The following is an 18,200-nucleotide window of genomic DNA, read 5'->3' on the forward strand; positions in this document are numbered from 1 at the left end:
ATTTAAAAAAAAAGAAAGAAAAAATTCATTAGTGCATAACTTTTGGATTTAGCTCTGCTCAAGATTTCAGATCAGAGAACACAGATCACTGTGGCTGGGGCCCAATGGAGCAAGGCTACATGTTGAGTGGAGAGCAGAGAATACAGCTAGATTTTTTTTTTCTTTTTGCCATTCATATTATAACATGAATGATCTCTAGGTTGGTTCACAACAGAGTCCAGATTACTCATGTCACTTCATGAGCCTGGCCATCACTGTCCTCCTTTCTGTTGGCATTCTCCAAACTCCCAGGAGAATAGTCCACTAGGTTCTGCTTATGGCACCAGCGGCCTGTTAAACCTGCAGGTCTATAGTAGGTCTCTTCCATGTTCGATCCTCACATAAACTGTCCCAACGCCAAGCAGGCTCCTTACAGCGGTGCCTTCCCACTCTGAGTCCACTCTTGTAACTATTTTCATTTTGTAGGCCAAATACCTGACAAAAGGGAGGTCGAGGGGAAGACTTAAAGCCATGTACCTCATGGCTTGAGGGTACAGTGTCTTAGGACGGAAAAGCATGGTGGAAATTGGCTTGTGACTGTGCTGGTAGGATTTGTTCACATGTGGGCATATCAGGAAGCAGAGAAGACGAACACTGATGTCCATCCAACTTTCTTCTTTTCCCCTTTTCTTTAACCTCAGATCCCAGCCTCTGGGGATGACTCTGTCTGTGCTCATGATGGGTCTTCCCTCCAGTAAACCTCTCTGGAAATGTCCTCAGAGACATATAACTTACCCTGTATGTGACTCTAAATTGGGTTGTGTTGACAATGACAAGGAACTACCACAAGGTTCAAGTGAAGGGTCAATACTATTCAGTGGGAGCAGTTCTAAGTGACTGTCTCACTATGGTCCTGTTGTTTTATGTATGCAACACCCAAGATGCAGAGTGGTCTAGCAGCTTTCACCAAGTCAGAGGGCAGAGATGACGCTAGCACTGGCACTGGGGCTCACCAATGATGCTAGCACTGGCACTGGGGCTCACCAATGATGCTAGCATTGGCACTGGGGCCCACCAATGATTCTAGCACTGGCACTGAGGCTCACCAATGATGCTAGCACTGGCACTGGGGCTCACCAGTGATGCTAGCACTGGCACTGGGGCTCACCAGTGATGCTAACACTGGCACTGGGGCTCACCAGTGATGCTAACACTGGCACTGGGGCTCACCAATGATGCTAGCACTGGCACTGGGTCTCACCAATGATGCTAGCACTGGCACTGGGGCTCGCCAATGATGCTCACACTGGCACTGGAGCTCACCATTACCTAGGATCCTAATTAAAGAGGAACAAACAGTCCCTTCTTGTTGCTTCGAGCCTCTGGATATATCGTTAAGCTCCATTTCAAGCCAGTGCCAGTACAGACCATGGTCTGCAAGGTCTGCAGAGGACTCTAGAATGTACCCATTTACTGACTTGGAATTTCTCAGCTCACGCCTACATCCTAGAGTAATAAACTCATCACAGTCCCTTCCCTTCCCAAACATACTCCACCAAAAGAGAAAGCTTGTCCTACCCCAGAATAAACCTGCCCTGTGGCTGGACATGGCTTCTACTTTTATTCTCCCCCCATTGCTGCTCCTGTGAATTGGGGTTACATGGACCCTCAAAGACAACCTTGTAGGCTGCTGATCAGGGTTGTCTCTTCTTCCCTGCCCTTGTCCTGCCAGAGAGTAGCACAGCCTTGTTCATAACTGGCTTCTTTGACTCTCTGCTGCAGCTGGTCCGGGACAATGCGGATTTGCGCTGTGAACTCCCCAAGCTGGAGAAGAGGCTCCGTGCTACTGCAGAGCGTGTCAAGGCCTTGGAGAGTGCGCTCAAAGAGGCCAAGGAGAATGCCATGAGGGACCGAAAGCGCTACCAGCAGGAAGTGGATCGCATCAAGGAGGCTGTGCGGGCCAAGAACATGGCCAGGAGGGCACATTCGGCTCAGATCGGTATATGTGCACCAAGGGATGGGAGCTATAGTGACCTTACTTGGGATTTCCCTCATCCGAGAGGATAGGATAGAGCAGTGGGACTTGGAATTCCTGGCAAGCTGGTGTTCATCTTGGGAAAGCATGAGATTCAGACGCCACTGGCCTCCTGAGTGTCACGTGCTCTTCAGAACTGTGTGCTAAGCCTCAGAGGCCAGCTGTGCTGTAACTTTTGGCTGTAAACAGAGGCACACTCTTGGAAATAGTATAATCTATGAATATTTCTCAGCAGGACCATGAAGAATGCCATCTGTCTGCCTCAGGAAAATCCTCATAGGCAGTCTGATAAGAGCCAGGCTGGCAACACTGAGTAGTGTCGCAAGCTGAATGGTGGCCTGGAGTGCAAGCCCCAGCGCCTGTGGAGTTGGACACTTGGCGCAAACAGGAATAGTGGTTGTGGCTGCTCTATCTTAGAATCCAAGCTAAAGCCAGAGGGATAAAGGGACGTACGGCTGCTGTCTGGAGTTATTTTTTTATTGAAACATCCTTAATAGCCTGCAACAGTATTTCCCATCAGATACTGTTTTGTTAGCTATATTGTGAGACAGCACCTTTGTTGTTTCCACCTTAAAAATCCCTTAGATTAGTGATATATTGAATTTATTCTGTTTCTTACCCTTTGAGACTCTACTGAAAATTGTGGCCTCTTTTCCTAGAAAGCTCATCACAGGTAGAATTCTCGTGAATTCTATAGGGATCTATGGATCCATAACAACCAAAGTCCTTTGCTTGCAATACTTATTTATTTATTTATTTATTTAAAATTTAACCCTTAAAAATAAAATGGTTAGAGACTGGGGATATGGCTCAGCAATTAAGAGCACTGGCTGTTCTTCCAGAGGACCCAGGTTCGATTCCTACATGGCAGCTTGCAACTGTCTGTAACTCCTGTTCCAGGGGATTTGTCACCCTCAGCCCGACATACATGCAGGCAAAACACCAATGTACAGAAAATACAAATAAATAGATAAGTAAGTAGAGAAAAAGAATCTTTCTAAATAAAAAAGGAAAAAATAAGATGATTAATATGTAAGTTCTTTCTGCTCCCTGAATTACGTGGGTGCCCTTAGTTTATTTCTCAGAGCCCAGACCTGCTATTCCCAGGAAGGTCTGGGGGTAGGTAGGCAACGCAGTACTGATAAACACGTGACTGGTCATCACCAGTGATGCTCTTCTCTCTCCTTTCTCTGGGATATAGCCAAGCCCATCCGCCCAGGACACTATCCTGCATCATCTCCAACAGCCGTCCATGCCGTCCGGGGAGGAGGTGGATCTTCAAACTCCACTCACTACCAGAAGTAAATGCAGAGTGAGTCCCTGCAGCCTGGGGTGTTTTCTCTTCACAGCAACCCCAGTGCTTATGAGGCATACCCCTCTTGCCGCTCTGAAACCCCACCCTGGCCTTCAGCCCTATTATCTAATAGAGATTAGTTCAGCTCTGTTCCAGGAAGAGGCCTGGGATCCGGGTAAGAGAAATCTGAGCCTAGCTTTGCGAGCACATACAGCCAAAGGATCCTCTCGCCAAGGGTCCCTGGGTTGGGGCAACCCTGAGCTAGGCCCGGCCTAATCACCTCTCGGGTTGATGAATGCTTCCTCTGGGCTTTGGTCTGTGGGACTTCCCTCTGCAGCTGTATCTACAAATCGAGACAGAAGTAGGGGGTGGCTTTAAGTCTCAGGAACCAATACAAAGAGCGGGTTAAGAGTCATGTTTGTATCCTTATTGTGAGCCTTGGTAAGTGGGGTTTTGAGGAATGTGTGGTTTATGTTCGAGTGGGGATAGACCGCTTTTTCTCTGAGACAGTGGTCTATGAGCCCCAGTTCCTGAACTCAGATGCTCAACATTACTCTGACAGTCGAAGAGTGTCTGCTTCTGGGAGAGGAAATGGGAGGGTTAAGCCTGTCCTTAGTAACTGAACAGAGAAAGAGATTCCCAGTCAGGCTGGCAGTGGACAGCAGAGGGCCCAAAAGCTTGGCTCAGAAAACCTCAGACTTGGAGTGTGTAGATGGGAGGGGATGGTCACAAAGTGACTCCTGGGCTCTGAGCCCTCTCTAGGGAGGCTTGCTGACAGAGCAGGGGAAGATCTATCAAGAGATGCCTTGGTGGTCAAGAGCAACTTAGGATTACCTCAATTTATCCAGTGCTTTTCGAGTTGGTGTATGAAGTGAATGGTCCAACACCATGAACAGGGCATGATGACAACATTGCTAAGGCCCAGCTGAAGGCTTCTGGAAAGGTGTTTCCATAGCTTTATGTAAACAGCAAGGAATTAGCCAAAGTCTGGTCAGGTGAGCAGGAAACAGAGGGCGGGCCTCGGCCATCTGCAGTGGGGCAGCACATTGGGAGTATCACTGTATCGCAAATGAGTTAGTAAGCCACCTGTTCATGTCCAAACTGTGCTTCCAGTCTGAAATAAAATCAAATTGGATATTACTGAATTGTTTTCGATTGCACGTTGTCAGGACTGAGAAGTGGTCATTTGGGGCAGTTTAGCAAAGAAAGATCTCAAATTCTTGTGGAGGCTGGAGGCAGAGAGCAGAGGGGTGTGCACTTAGTATGTATGGGACCTGGGTTCAGTACAGCACAACAGTAATAAAGGTATCAGCTTAGGTGGGTAAAAGTATCATCTTGGACAATAGGCCAGGCTACTAGTGGAGCAGGGCCTACCTGGGCCTTTTTTTTTTTGTTTTGTTTTGTTTTGTTTTGTTTTTTTGTTTTTGTTTGTTTGTTTGTTTGTTTTTTCCAAGAATGGCCAGTAGTTTTGATATCCAGCAGTAATACCTGCTTCCTGTAGTAACCAGGGCTCATATACAATTACAGTTTGTTTCTCATGGGAAAGAAGTGTAAGGACTGGGTATAGTTAGTAAGGTCCATAGAGACCATAGAAACTCACACTGTTAGACTCTTGTCCTCTGTAGACGCCTCCTTCCCTCCGGTCACCTCATGGTCTCCAGAATGACTTCTGCTAGACTTTCAGCCTCTTGCCTTCTTTCCAGGAGTTGTATCCCAAGAGGAAGCCAGGGCGAGGCCAAGGCAGCTCTCCTGGCCACAGCAGCCTCCCTCAGAGTACCCATGCAAAACTAAAGTCTACACCCCGTGCCTGCCTCAGAGCCCATGGCCACATAGGAGACTAGAATCTAAAAGCAGCTTTATTGGGGTACATTGGTGCCCCAAAGGGAATTGATTTTATGTCATTGCGAGCATCATACCTGCAGTAATTACCTAATGGGGGAAAGATCAATACTGATCCCTGGCTTTAGAAGATTCAGTGTCACTGAGGTGTTAGAAAAAGCTTAGTTCCTAGAGACAGGAGCTCTATACCTCATGTCGGACCAGGAACCAGAGAAGGCAGCAGAAGGAAGGGCTAGGGAGAGGTTTCAAGGGCCGCACCTTTTAACAGTTCACAGTCTCTCTGAATAGCATTACCAATGGAGGAACAAGTGTTTACAAACATGAGCTAGGGGAAAGGGATTTAGACTGCAACAGGAGTCACATTGTTAGGAGAATAAGGATGCATGGTGGGCTGGATACTTAGCAGGCTGGGCAACATGCAGTGTGTAGGTTGTCATTTGGTGAAAGCACACTGTGAGTTCTGACCTCCCAACAAGTCCTGGGCCAGGGATTCTCTCCTCCTGGGATTCAGTAAAGCCCTGCCAAGCCCACTCAAGTCCAGGTTGACCTGGAACTCTGTATGTAGCCCAGACTTCCTTTGAACTCACAACAGTCTTCCTGCCTGAGCCTCCCAAGTGTTGGAGTCACAGGTGCGAGCTACCACAGTGGATGTAAAACTCACATCTTGTGTAAGGTGTGCATAACCAAATGTTGATCATGTATTACTGGTACGGCCTCTTATACTGAAGATTGAAAAGTCACAACTTCTCTGTCAAACACAGTATGGTGCTCCAAACATTTAATCTGAATATTTGAGATACAGAAACAGGAATATCAGAAATTCACAGTCATACTCAACTGTACATTGAGTTCCAGACTAGCCTGACATATAGAAAGCCTTTTTTTAAAGAGAACAAAAATCAGAACTGAGGAGAGTTTCAAAGCCTTGAAAGAAACAACTGTAAAAATTTATTTTTTTTCTCACTGAATTGCAAGTGGTTTATGATGGCTTGAACTGAAGTTGAAGCTCCTTAAGCATACTTTATCCATCCAGTTCCAGCTGGGTGCTTTCTGTGTACCTGATAAGTTTCAGGGACTTCTTGAGGTTTGTGAATTGTTCACATTCTAAATGCTAATGAGCTTCCTTCCAGGATGAAATGTTTTAATTCAGAGGAAATTGCTACACAATATTCCATGACTTCCTCTGGCTCGTAACAGTTCTTTCTATAGTCTTTTTCTGTGATGACCCTGAACCTCAAAGGAGATGACCCAGATGTCTGTCTAAGGCTAAGCATTAAGCTACTATACCACAGTGACGGTATGGTGTCCTTAAGAGCTTTGCCAGAGTTTCTGAGTGCCATCATTTACAAAAGGGAGTTTCTCTCTATGACCAACTTGTGAGAGCGACAGCGACCCACAGGTAAATGCACAGACATTTAGAAGGCAGTTTGACAGCCACATCACATCTGCTTAATAAAACCATGGCGGCTGTTTCCCACTCTGGCCTGTGAACATCCCCAGCTCGGATTTTTATTGGCTCTTACAGCAGCAGAAGTGAATTCTCCCCTGTAGAGTGGAGTTTAAATCTAGTTGGAAAGCAGTTGGCCACACCCCAAGCCATCTGTAGTCACATCTTGCTTGGCGTTTTGATAGTGTGGCATGCAGGGTCCGTCCAGGACTGTTGGTGACAGTTCTCCCCCAGCAGCCTGCGCATCGCCTTGCAGCATCATGAAAGCCAGACAGCAAGGGAGGAAGCCTCCAGTTCAGTCCCAACCCAGTTTCTCTGTTTTGTAATCGATGCATGCACCCTGTTTGCCAGTCAGGGCTCACCATGTAGTTCTGGCATGGAGCCAACAGCAGAGGCAATGGCCTTTGGATGTTTTGGGGTGTGGGAAGGTGGAATTCTCTGTAGCCAACAGCTCCTAGAGCGTTAGGCCACTGTTGTCACTAGATTTTTCTCTGTGATTCTGTAACAGTTCTTTGGCTTCTAGGAGTGTTGTCTTCTGCTTGTGCAGGATGCTCCCATGTTAGCTCAAGAGCTGCCTTAACTGTTCTCCCGCACGCTTGTATAAATCTGAAGACACCCGAGAGTTGGCACTCTATAACGAAACCTTTCTACAGAGTGTGGTCAGAGCCTCTGGAAGGACCATTGGCATCCATTTCAAGCAGTGCCAGTGGTCCTGAGCGGCTAAGGGCACACTAGAAAAGGAGCCTTAACACGATCTGATACAGCACGAAAAGATCTCATCCCATTTATAACTTACTTCTTCAAAAGTACAATGTTAGAAGCTGGGCATGGTGGTGCATATTTTCAATCCCAGCACTCAGGAGGCAGAGGCTGGCAGATCTCTGAGTTTGATGCCAGATTGGTCAGTGAGTTCTAGGACAGCCAGGGCAGTTTCACAGAGAAACTCTGTCTTAAGTAACAAACACACACAGTGTTAGGTATAGTGGTGCGGATGGGAGACACTATCCCTTTAGTCCTCTGTAATCTGTAGACATTACCCTCGAGCCATCCCGCCTCACACCCTGCTGTCACAGGGCTGCTGTTCATCTCTTTACCTGTGCTGTTGTCGGTGTGGCCAACTTAGGGCTTAGTGCAGCAAAGGGTTGCACTCTGTGCCTGCTGCCTGAACCGGCTCCCAGGCTCCGATAGGCTGCAGCATGGCACTGTGACCCATGCTGTGCCTCTCACCAGCCTGGACTAGGTAATATTTCTGCACCTTAGCACATTAATACCGTGTACTCCGCTCACCCCAGGTCTGTCTCTGTCATTTATTATTTAACCTATTATTTAGCCTGAACTTTGCTCAGGCTCTGAAGGCTTTTAGAAGCCCAGTAGCACAGCATTTGGCTAACACAAATCTTGCTACCATTCATGCAAATCCCCTCTCCATTTTGCCTCCTTTTTTTCATCGTCTCTGTTGATTTCGCTGTTGTGTTTTATGAACCCAGTTTACATGTTGGCTGTGTTCAGATCTTAGAGCCTCTCTTACATCATAAAGGTCACGTTGGAGCTCAGCAAAGCCACCAAAGCCCCCTGCTCTTCCTGGGGTCCCCGTTGAGTCAGTCTCTTTTTTAACTTTGGGTAAACAGGTCTGCCAGGCCCGGTGAGCCAGGCATCAGCCCTCTCTCCCGAGCTGATTCTCTCAGTGACTGACACCTGCCCTTTTGTCATCTTCCAGTCCCTCATGTTCATGAGGACCTCACCTGTGAAAACCTTGAGTTCTAATGGTTCCTGTGAGCCAATCCATCAGACGTTGGTTTCCCTCATGTTGACAACTCTGGTTCCCAGCTTAACTTCTCATTGCCACAGCACTCAGAATGATGCCATCTGCCTTCATGCCCCCCAGCCTCACAGGTCAGGCCATGACAGGCCAGGCCGGGACAGGCCCTCCTTACGGCCTGTGTAGAAATCTTTCCCTGTTCAAGAAGCTGAGCGGCAGGTACTTCCTGGTTATCACGGTCTCTGTAGCTGTGACTGTCCTGGAACTCACTTTGTAGACCAGGCTGACCTCAATCTCAGAGACCCCCCTGCCTCTGCCTCCTGGGTGCTGGGATTACAGGCGTGCGTCACCACCACCCGCTGCATGGGGCGTTTTAAAGGACCCCATGCACATCTTGAGCCGTGGATTCTCTTTTCCTATGTTAATGGTTAGACCTGAGGGTTTTTTAAAACCACTTTTACCTTATTCTCTTCTCCCTCATTAGCTGACTTCTTCCATAGGCTCTTTTTGGATCCCACAAGGTGCTCTTCAACAGAATGTGTTGCATTTTTGTACCCATCCATAAGAGGTGGCAAGGCCATACCTATATCTCATTTAAAATAGGGCACATATAGAGGCAGGCGATTACTACATGTTCTTTTCCCATTTTAAGTCCCCCTTAAGCTAGCAAGTTCTATCTGGGAAAACAGCTGAATGATTGTCAACTCATACCAGGGGCCTGACAACTGACACCATGACCAGTCAATCATCTCTTCTGCTCCATGTCACCTCAGAGTCTGTAACACATTATTTAATCCATCAGCTCTTTGGAGGCATCCCAAAGTCAGAAGGTAGACCCCATTCATCAAGGATGCTGCCCATTCCCACAGAGGAAAATGGTTACTCTGGGAATCTCCACCAAGATGGAGAATCTACCATATGACAGCTTGGCCTTGGTTTTATGTCCTGTCACAAATCTCATGAAAACTACAGCTACCACTTACAGCAAGAGGTCATGCCATCCCATACCACATAGGGAAAGGTATATTAGAATTCCTCTCACAGATGTTCCACCCTCACATGGATCTGCATTGGAGGAGCTATGCAACCCTCATTCCCATCTCTTTTTTGTTTTCTATCCATCCCTGACTAGGTACCATTTATGTCGTCTGATACTGTTCCTGGAGATATAACTGATGTGTTTTTATCCCAGATAAGGAACTGATGACAGACAAAAGAAATGATTACACAAAAGTCCAACTTGGTGAACCAATGAGATTCATTAGGGTTACTTATAAGAACAAGGATAACTCAAAGACACTGCCTCACTGAAAGCCCACCCCAGCTAGAACCCTGATCCTCTGCATGACTTGTAGGTAGCTCAAAGCTGCCTCACTGACAGCAAATCTCCTCTGTAGTTCTTACTATTTATCTAATATTACTGGGGTAGAAGGAATGCTTATATCTGGTCAGTTTCAGGGACTTCCTGAGACTTGTGGGTTGCTTACTTCCATAGTCTTAAGAATAGAGCTTTAAAATTTGAATGAAATGGCTCCACAACAGGTGGGCAGGAGTCTGAAGCTCAGCAGAGGCCAGAGTTAGAGGCCTAGAGAGTGAAGACCCACAGATTGTGTTTATGATCCGATGTTTTAGAATTTACAGGGTAGAGAGGGAAGTGGAAAGTGGGGACAGGTAGCCTGGCCTGAAATTGACAAGTAGGTCGTGAAAACAAGGTGACATGAGAATAAAACCTGGGTAAGAGTATGTAAGGTCACAGGGAGATAGAGACTGGGTAGTTGGTGAAGGCCAGATGGTGGTGATCTTGGGTTGCTTTAGGCAATTTGTTTGGAACTGTATGGTGAATGGCACTGGTGCTGATGTTGGTGCTGCTGATGGTGGTGGTGAAGAATGAGCTGGCAGCTGGGAGCTACATTTGATGGAAGGCAGAGATGTGAAGGATGTTGATTGAGATAGTTGCCTTTCTCTTAAAAATAGATGCCAATATCAACTTGTGGTATCCATCCAGCTAAGGGGCAGGGGTGGAGGTGCAGGTGCATCAGGAAGTTAGCTGGGGTGGGCAGAGCACTGGGCCTCTTATTTTGCAAGTAAGAATCATAGATTATCAGCAGGGAAGGAGGGGAGAAGGTCCGTAGGCCTCTGAGAATAGAGAAGGTATGAAATGGCCCTCTCAGGCAGTGTGGAGTGCTTGTTTGAGGCTCCACACTGAGTGTAGATACCCAGTTAAATATTTATCCAGCTCTCTGGTTCTGAGGGCCCTAGAGATAGCTCCTTTTCTTGACAATGCTTGGGCAACCCAAATGAGGACTTGTTCGAATGTATCCACCAGATGGCGCTGTGAGGGCATTGCTGAATCTTCATTTATTAGACTTCAACCATTTGTCTGTGATGTGTGCCCTACCCCCTGCCCCCCACCCCGTGTGTGTGTGTGTGTGTGTGTGTGTGTAGGGGATATTTATCTATCTACATATATATAGAGGGGTATATCTATTTATTTCTCTTATGTTTAACTGTTACATTTTCTCCAACATAAAAACTAAAAGAATATTTCTAAGAAATACAATTCTCAGAGGTCCCCAACATTGGTTGAATTTATTTTATTATAATATTTAAATATTTATAAATTTAAAATAATATACACTCCCTGTTCTTACATATTTAACACAGCCATAAAGTCAAAACAAATTTTAAAATTATATTAAAACAAAACCACAAGTCAGAAATTCAAACCACTTAACCGTATCATAATTTAATAAGAGTTGAATTGATTTTTCATCGAAAATAAACAGAAAAGTGCAATGTGGCCGAGTGCTGCTGCTGCACGTCTGATGTGCCCTCATTTGCACGTGCCTTGACCAGACCAAAGGGGTCACACTCCTTTGTTAGACTCACGCCACGTCTCTTGTGTCTGCACTGCATTGTTTTCCTGCTGAGTGGCTAACTTGGAGACAAGTTGAGTATGAAGCAGTCGGAGTATGGGGATGTAACCACTGGTAAAATGTCTGTGCCATTTTAGAAGCCATGGTGGGATTGTACAGGGATTCGTTTAGTGAGTGGCACATATATTTAATGAAGCAAACAAGTGTTTTCTCCTGCTCTGTGTTCATGTTTTGAGACATAAGGAAAGTGTTCCGATAGCCCCTTCCACTGCCTGACAGGATCCCCTGGTTAACCTGGCCCCCGGGGGAGCCTGTGACCTGGGCTGTCATGTTGTGACCCTCGTCCGTGCTCCACATGGCTTTACCCTATCATTGGAGGATAGCTGTCCTGTTTAGGTCCTACTTCCTCAGGATCTCTCTCTAATGTGAATAAGATAAATAATCGTGAATTATTGGTGTGAATCGCACCTTTAAATTCCTGGGTAACTGGATGGGAGTAGACGTGTAACGAAGCTCTACCCGTGCTCACTGCTGTCTGCTGTCTCAGTAGTCATGTGACTCAGCCTGGAATCCTGACTGCTGGGCTGCCTGGCCGATGCACCTCTGCTCCAGTACGGACCTTGGCTCCACGCCCATGGAGCCCTAGCCAGTGGGATGCACCACACACCGCTTTCTACTCTCCTCACAGTAAGCCCGGCTCATGCAGGGGAGGTTCCAGCTGTGCAGCAGAGAGAGGAGAGTCGGTGTTTCTAACGCAGGCCTCTCCTGCGTCTCCTCAGCTCCCAGTGCCCACACCCTTCATCATTTTCACATACTTGAAGCTGGAGCCATAAACTTCTGGCCCAGTTATGGTATGGGCATGTCTCCCTTTGATCAGAAGACGTTCCAACCTCCTCAGAACCCCTGACTTCTCCACCGCTTCCTTTCCTTCGTCCAGGCAGAATGGAATTTCCTCTCTAAGCACTTGGCTACTCCGGCATCAGAGCCCTTCCTTTCAGGTCTTCGGCTGTGCACTGAGCTCCCAAGAGGCTGCTCACTCACTCTGCCCTTGTCTGCCTCGGGCCCTCCTGTTTTTTCATCTGCGACTTCTTGTCTTAATCACCCAAATCCCATTTGTCTTGCACCATTGTTAGGGTGACCCCTCACTGTGTCCCTTTCCTGGTTCTGACACTCAGTCACAAGTAACTCATCTTGTGTCTCCTCAAGATGCTTGCTAGCTGTTTTCAGCAGAGATGTGGTCACACTGCATGGAGGGTGGGCCAACGCGGCTGTCATCTTAGCCCTTGACACTGGTCTGACTGATGGCATGCAGGGATCCTCCAGACAGGTGCAGCCCACCTCTGAACCTCCAGACCAGATATTGCTGATCCAAAGTCCTTGCCACTAGCAACTAGACGATCACAAACTTCATTCATTCAAGGATCCCACTACAGGCAGAAACAACGACCAGATTCCAACCGACCGAGGTGGGGCTGGATCCCTTTGGTCTGAGACTGGTTCTTACTCTGTGGCCAAGTCACTTTGTCTTTGTGCCTCTGTGTAGTTCTACTTACAGGTCCATTGAGGATCAAGCGTGTCAGTGTGAATCTGTGGTCTGTGGGCCTAGACCAGGCATTTACAAGTCTCCTAACTAGAGTAAAAGCGCAGATTTTTAGGGTAAAAGTGCAGGTTCCACAGGCAGCCTTGGGGACCTAGGCTGGACCACCTTCCCAGGATAGCAGGCAAAGAGATGGGTAACGGTAAAAGTCAGAGCTGCCACATTAGGAAAGGGAACAAATTGGGTCCTGTGGACTCCAAGTCTGTCTCAGGGTGCTTGGCATAAGTTGTAACTGGGGCAGGAGGCAGGAGGTGTATGCAGAGTTGGGCAGTCCTGGTCCAGTGTGGTCTGGTTATCTACTTGTCTCCACTCTGGTTCTGGAGGGAGGACTGCAGAAGCCCTTATTGCTGGCGGGGCCAGTGTTTCTCAGGAGATGGTTACTTCTATTTCAGGTCACAGGCATCTTTACCCTCGTGGGTAATTGCCTTCATATAGGAATAGGGGTCCAGGGTCACAGTGCTGCAGGGTAGGAAGTTAGGGGTTAAGGGAATTATTGTGAGGGTTTTCCTCTTCTCGAAACTCCATTAGGATAATGACGTCACTGTTCCTTTAGCCTTGAAAGGGATGAGCTAGATTAGACCGAGCTCTGTGAGCAGCTAACGTGCCAAACTGAAGAGGTATGCAGAGGACCCAGAAGAAAGCAGGAAGGCACAAAAGACCCGGATGCCATGTTTTCATCCGGCTTTCCAGTTCCCCCATGGGCCCACGGGAAAGTCAGGGGTTGTTAGCAGAAGCAGCCTCTGTTCTCATTTCTGTGAGTGCTGTTTCTGCACATGCTCATACCACCTAGCCAGGGCTGCTTATTCTGCGTTCCACAGAGAAGGGCCAAACGAAGGTGGGCCTGAGACCAGGAACTTGGAGCTTCTGTGTGACTGTTCTTCAAGTTTCGACTTTAGGTACCCTGTGTATCCGTAAAGAGGATCAGTGACAATCAGAGGGCTTTAGTATCTATTTGTCATATGTACCATATAAACTTTTAAAACTAAAACATTAAATGAGTGATTCATTTAAATAAATTACCATAAGTGACTTTTTCTTTTAAAAAAAGGTTTTATTTTTAATTTTTGTGTATGTCTACGTGTGGGAAAGTACACATGAGTACACATCCCTCCAGAGGCCAGAAGAGGACTTAAGAATTACAGAAGGGCATGAACTGACTTATGTGGGCGTTGGAACTGAACTCAGGTCTTCTGCAAGTACAGTATGTGGTCTCAACCACTGAACCATCTCTGTAGCCCTTTTACTGCATAAACAATTTGTTTTTGTTTAATTATGTATTTGTGTGTCTTTGTGTGGGTGTGGGCATATGAGTTCAGGCATAAATGGCATTTTTAAGGAAAGATTAGTTTTTTTAAAACCCTTAACTAATTGGCATCACTTTACATTTTCGTAGACCCCCTTGTCTGCTTTAATGGGTAGGGGCTACTTCTCCGAGCAGCCTCTGCGTCTGTTTCTCTGCATGGCCTTGGCTGGAGTACATGGAGAGAGCAGCCGTCCTCATCACGTCAAAGAAGATTTCTTGGCTGTCACACAAGGGTCCTTATGTAGGGTCTGATAAGACAATGTGGAAGGAGTTGAAGGAAACCCAGACAAGAAATTAGCAAAAATTCAACAGTACTAATCTTACAGTAGTTGTGAGGCTAGGGCCTAAGAAAAGTAGTGTGTCTGTAGGCACCAGGACAGAGGGACCTGAGGTGGGCAGTGCTGGTGGCCTGGAGATTACCACCCAGAACTCAGAAGGAGACTCTGTGGCACCAGGAAGACCTTGCTTCAGTAGTCTGGGTTATGCATTTCTCCTAGTCAAAAATGCGGAACGGTTCCTTCGTGGCAGATTGCATCACCGCGATAAGCAAAGAAGGCAACTGGCAATTCTTATAAATGGGGATTGGACTGTAGAAAAGCAAAGGGAAAGATAAAACTATGTACCGTTTGGATTAAGCTTAAATCTACTGCAAGCAATTTCAAAAGCCAAAGCTGAGGGCTGGAGTCTAAATACTTCTTGCAAACCCTTATGTGCATAATTGCCGCTTTCTTCAGCCTTCTGCACCCTTTCTAAAGCAGGGTGATCTTATTTCCTCCTAAATCTGGCCACACGTTCCCCCTCTGATCTGCGGCCTCATGTTGGCAGAGCCTTGTCCACTGCCCGGTCCCTTGGTCTGATCCCTTGCTGCTGTTGGGTGACTGAGCCTCTTTTCTACAGGCCTGGAGAGAAGGTCCGAGGAAGCAGATGTTAAGCTCTCAGATTCCCTGGCCTTCTGGGATAGAAACAGGGGAGTATGGATGGGTGTTTTATTTTTAACCTTCAACATTTCCCATTTCCTTCCATTTTCTCTGGTGCATTCGTCAAAGGAGATGGACATCCGGGTAGGAGGAGGCTGGATAGATATATTCTAACTGACCCAAAACAATCTGAAAATGGGAGGAGAGGGGAAGAACACTTCATTGTAGGGAAGGAAGAGCCCCATCTCGGCTTCTGCCTTTTCATTCAGCGGCCTGTCACAATCCACCTCTCACAGCCCCTGAAGTCACTAAAGTAGCCTCCTTTGTGGCCCCTATTTCTTTCAAGCTGTCAGCCCAGTCATGCTGGAACTCATACGTGGGGGCAGTGGGGAAGTTGAATACCATCTTTCTCGTGGAAATCTCCTCACTTCATGGTCTGCTGGAGTTACTGAGGCCACAGCATTTGTGTGCTAAATGCTCCTGTGTCAACATGAGTTGCCTGTAGTCATTGCTGCAGCCATAATGTTAGGTATGCAGCCAGCACCTCCCTGCCTGCAGGCACACTTCTGCCCAGGGGATAAGGTGTGGGGAACAAACCCGTAGGTGAAGTAGGATATCAGTGCGGCTTCAAAAGCCTTCCTGTTGGTTTTCAGCTCAAGGTGGATTGTAAGTGACTCCATCATTCTACACTCAACAGGAACCATGGGCTCCCAAAAAAGGCCCAACGGGAAACTCCTCCTTCCTATTAATTGTTTTATCTCTCTGTAACTTCTAGAAATTACAAGATTATCATCAAAGGCTGCTTATGTTCCCTTTAATCAGGGAAGGTTGTAAGCATGGGAAATGACAGAATGAGATAACTGCATATTTACTGTGTGGGTCCAGGAGGAATGGCTGTTCTTAGAAAGCATGAACTGTCCCTCACCTGCCTCTTCTCTTCCGTTCCATGTTCCTCTTTCCTTTTTTACATTCATGTGTAATTTATGTTGTCTTTATTTACGCAAAATATGTGGTGCTGCTTGCACTGTTACGAATGAGGAGGTTGTAGAGAAACAACATGGAGAAAGTATTGTGGCAGGGCTGTGAGGCCATGCAGGTGGACAGAAGGCTGGAGTAAACAGGAAGTAGTGTGTCAGGTTATGGGGTCCTGTTCAAACTCCGGGGAGCAGATGGGTTTTTCTTCGGCTCCAGCATATTTCCTGTTGTGCCACTTCAGAGGACGAGACTGTACTTGCCCAATGGGTTCCTTCCCACCTCCTCAGCCTGAGGGTACCGTGACCTCTGCTGGAAATCCACAGGGCAGATGGGAAATCACAGATGGGTCAGGGCCCCTCCATGCTGGCAGGGGTTGACTCTTTTGCAATGTTCTGAGTGTCAAGCTTACAAGAGTTAACAGAAGATGACTCAGGGCTAGTTTCTAGTCTAGAAAGGTCAAAGACTTCCATTCTGGGAACCTGTTCAAGGTCAGAAGGATAGACCTCTACCAAGAGGCAGAGTAAACTGGAAGGGGGTGTTGTTCTGAAACCTTCATGACTCCATTGGTGTGAAACCCACTTTCAAATCAATTCTCTCTTTGTAGAATGCCTGGTCAGGACCATGTCTGACCTGCCTGGCGATGCGTGCACTGGTTAATGAGCGATGTCTGATTGTCCCTTGGGACAGGAAGTCCTTTGTGCTACTCTGATTGCACACAGATTCAGAACGTACTGACTTTGGGGAGAGAATACTTTGAGTGTGTCAGGACAAAATACTTAGATCCAGGATGTAGGAAGCTCTGTGTCCACTGTGTTAGACACATCTCAGCCGAGAAGCACCAATGGCGAGCAGTAGACCCCAGGCTGAGCACACTCACTGTGGGGTGGGGTAGGCGCACATCCCTCAGTGGCAACACTGTAGCGAAAAATAGCTGCATACGTACATATTGAAGTCAAATTTTAATACTGGATTTCATAAACGTATCGTTGAGATGAGTGTTTCCTTTCAGCTTTACTTTTTAACGCAGATACTGGAAGAATAAAGTAAGTGGCTCTGATTGTATTGGACAGCTCTGCTCAAAATGCCTAGACTGAAACAAAAGTCTGAGGAATGAGTCTGCTGATTGCTAACTACAGTGTTCTCTCTTTCATTCTTTCTCAACAGATATGACCCCACGTAGCATGAAAAGGACTATATTAGTCATCAGTTCCTTTATTTCCCTCCTATACAGTTTCCGTTTCTTTTTACACTTGCTTGCCCAGCCGTCTGTAGTACACCAGATTCAGGTGTTTGCGCTGTGTAGAATTTGTGTGCACAGATACGTGCTTGGATCCTTCTCCTAAGAAGTTGGAAGGAGGTGGTTACGCAATACCCACTTCCTGCTCAGACGTTGCCACTTCTCAGCCTCCGGGGTTGCGTGGTCTCTGGAGGCCCCTGCAGTGCACTGGCCCATTGGAATGGAATGCCCTACTGTGCTATCCCAGAGGGACAACCAAGTGCTGTGGAACCAGTGACCATGCTCTGCCTCGACTGTCCGGTTTCCTGTAAAATAAACACATCACTTTATATTTTTAGGGAACAAAAAAAAGTGCTGCTATAGGGTTCAAAATTTTCATTCTGAACACTTTTCCAAAACCAACCCCAGAGAGCATTTTAAATATCCTGGTCATATCTTTGGATCTGTAAAATAGACCTTTTAGTATGACACCTGGTAAAGTGCAAAGCAGATTTCTTCAAGGCAGAAAGACAGTTTGACGATAGCAGTGTAGAATTTGCTCCTTCAGACACATCTAGGAAAGTGTGAAGAGTCATAGAATTCACCTCCACAATGCTTGCTGGTGAACCTGCAGTGACTAGTCCTGGCCGGCCCAGTTGTTTGAACACCACTCCTGTACAAGTGTTGGAAAGACTGCAGACTTGGAAGAGTGGAGATGGGGCTGCCTCCCCTGCTCACAGCTTCCTCTGGATCCCCTGGAACCTGCCTTGGGCTAGCCTCTTTCTCTGGCAAACAAACCATCGCACGCTTGAGGAGATGTTCCTAGAGATCCAGCGTCCATACTGTAGTTGGAAAGAATTCCCTCGGGAGAAGTCATTGATGAGATTTATGCCTGTCTGTTTTTATTGTAACCTGTCATTGCAAACTGCTGATTTAAATTCTTTCTTTGGCACCAAATAGGCT

General features: G+C 46.9%; 1 protein-coding gene across 3 annotated transcripts in view; it reads left to right on the top strand.

Moving 5' to 3' along the window:
* Kif5c (kinesin family member 5C) overlaps positions 1–17,661 on the top strand; it is a 150,365-nt gene extending 132,704 nt beyond the window's left edge. The window contains exons 24-26 of one of the 3 annotated variants that reach the window (XM_063283549.1): positions 1,762–1,978; positions 3,216–3,326; positions 15,027–17,169. In XM_063283549.1, the coding sequence (XP_063139619.1) occupies positions 1,762–1,978; positions 3,216–3,319 (321 nt within the window). In that variant the 3' untranslated portion in view covers positions 3,320–3,326; positions 15,027–17,169. The other 2 variants (NM_001107730.1, XM_063283548.1) reach the window with 2 other exon arrangements.
* The last annotated feature ends 539 nt before the right edge of the window (positions 17,662–18,200 follow it).

Source organism: Rattus norvegicus, chromosome 3, assembly GCF_036323735.1.
Source record: "Rattus norvegicus strain BN/NHsdMcwi chromosome 3, GRCr8, whole genome shotgun sequence".
Taxonomy (NCBI): Eukaryota; Metazoa; Chordata; class Mammalia; order Rodentia; family Muridae; genus Rattus; species Rattus norvegicus.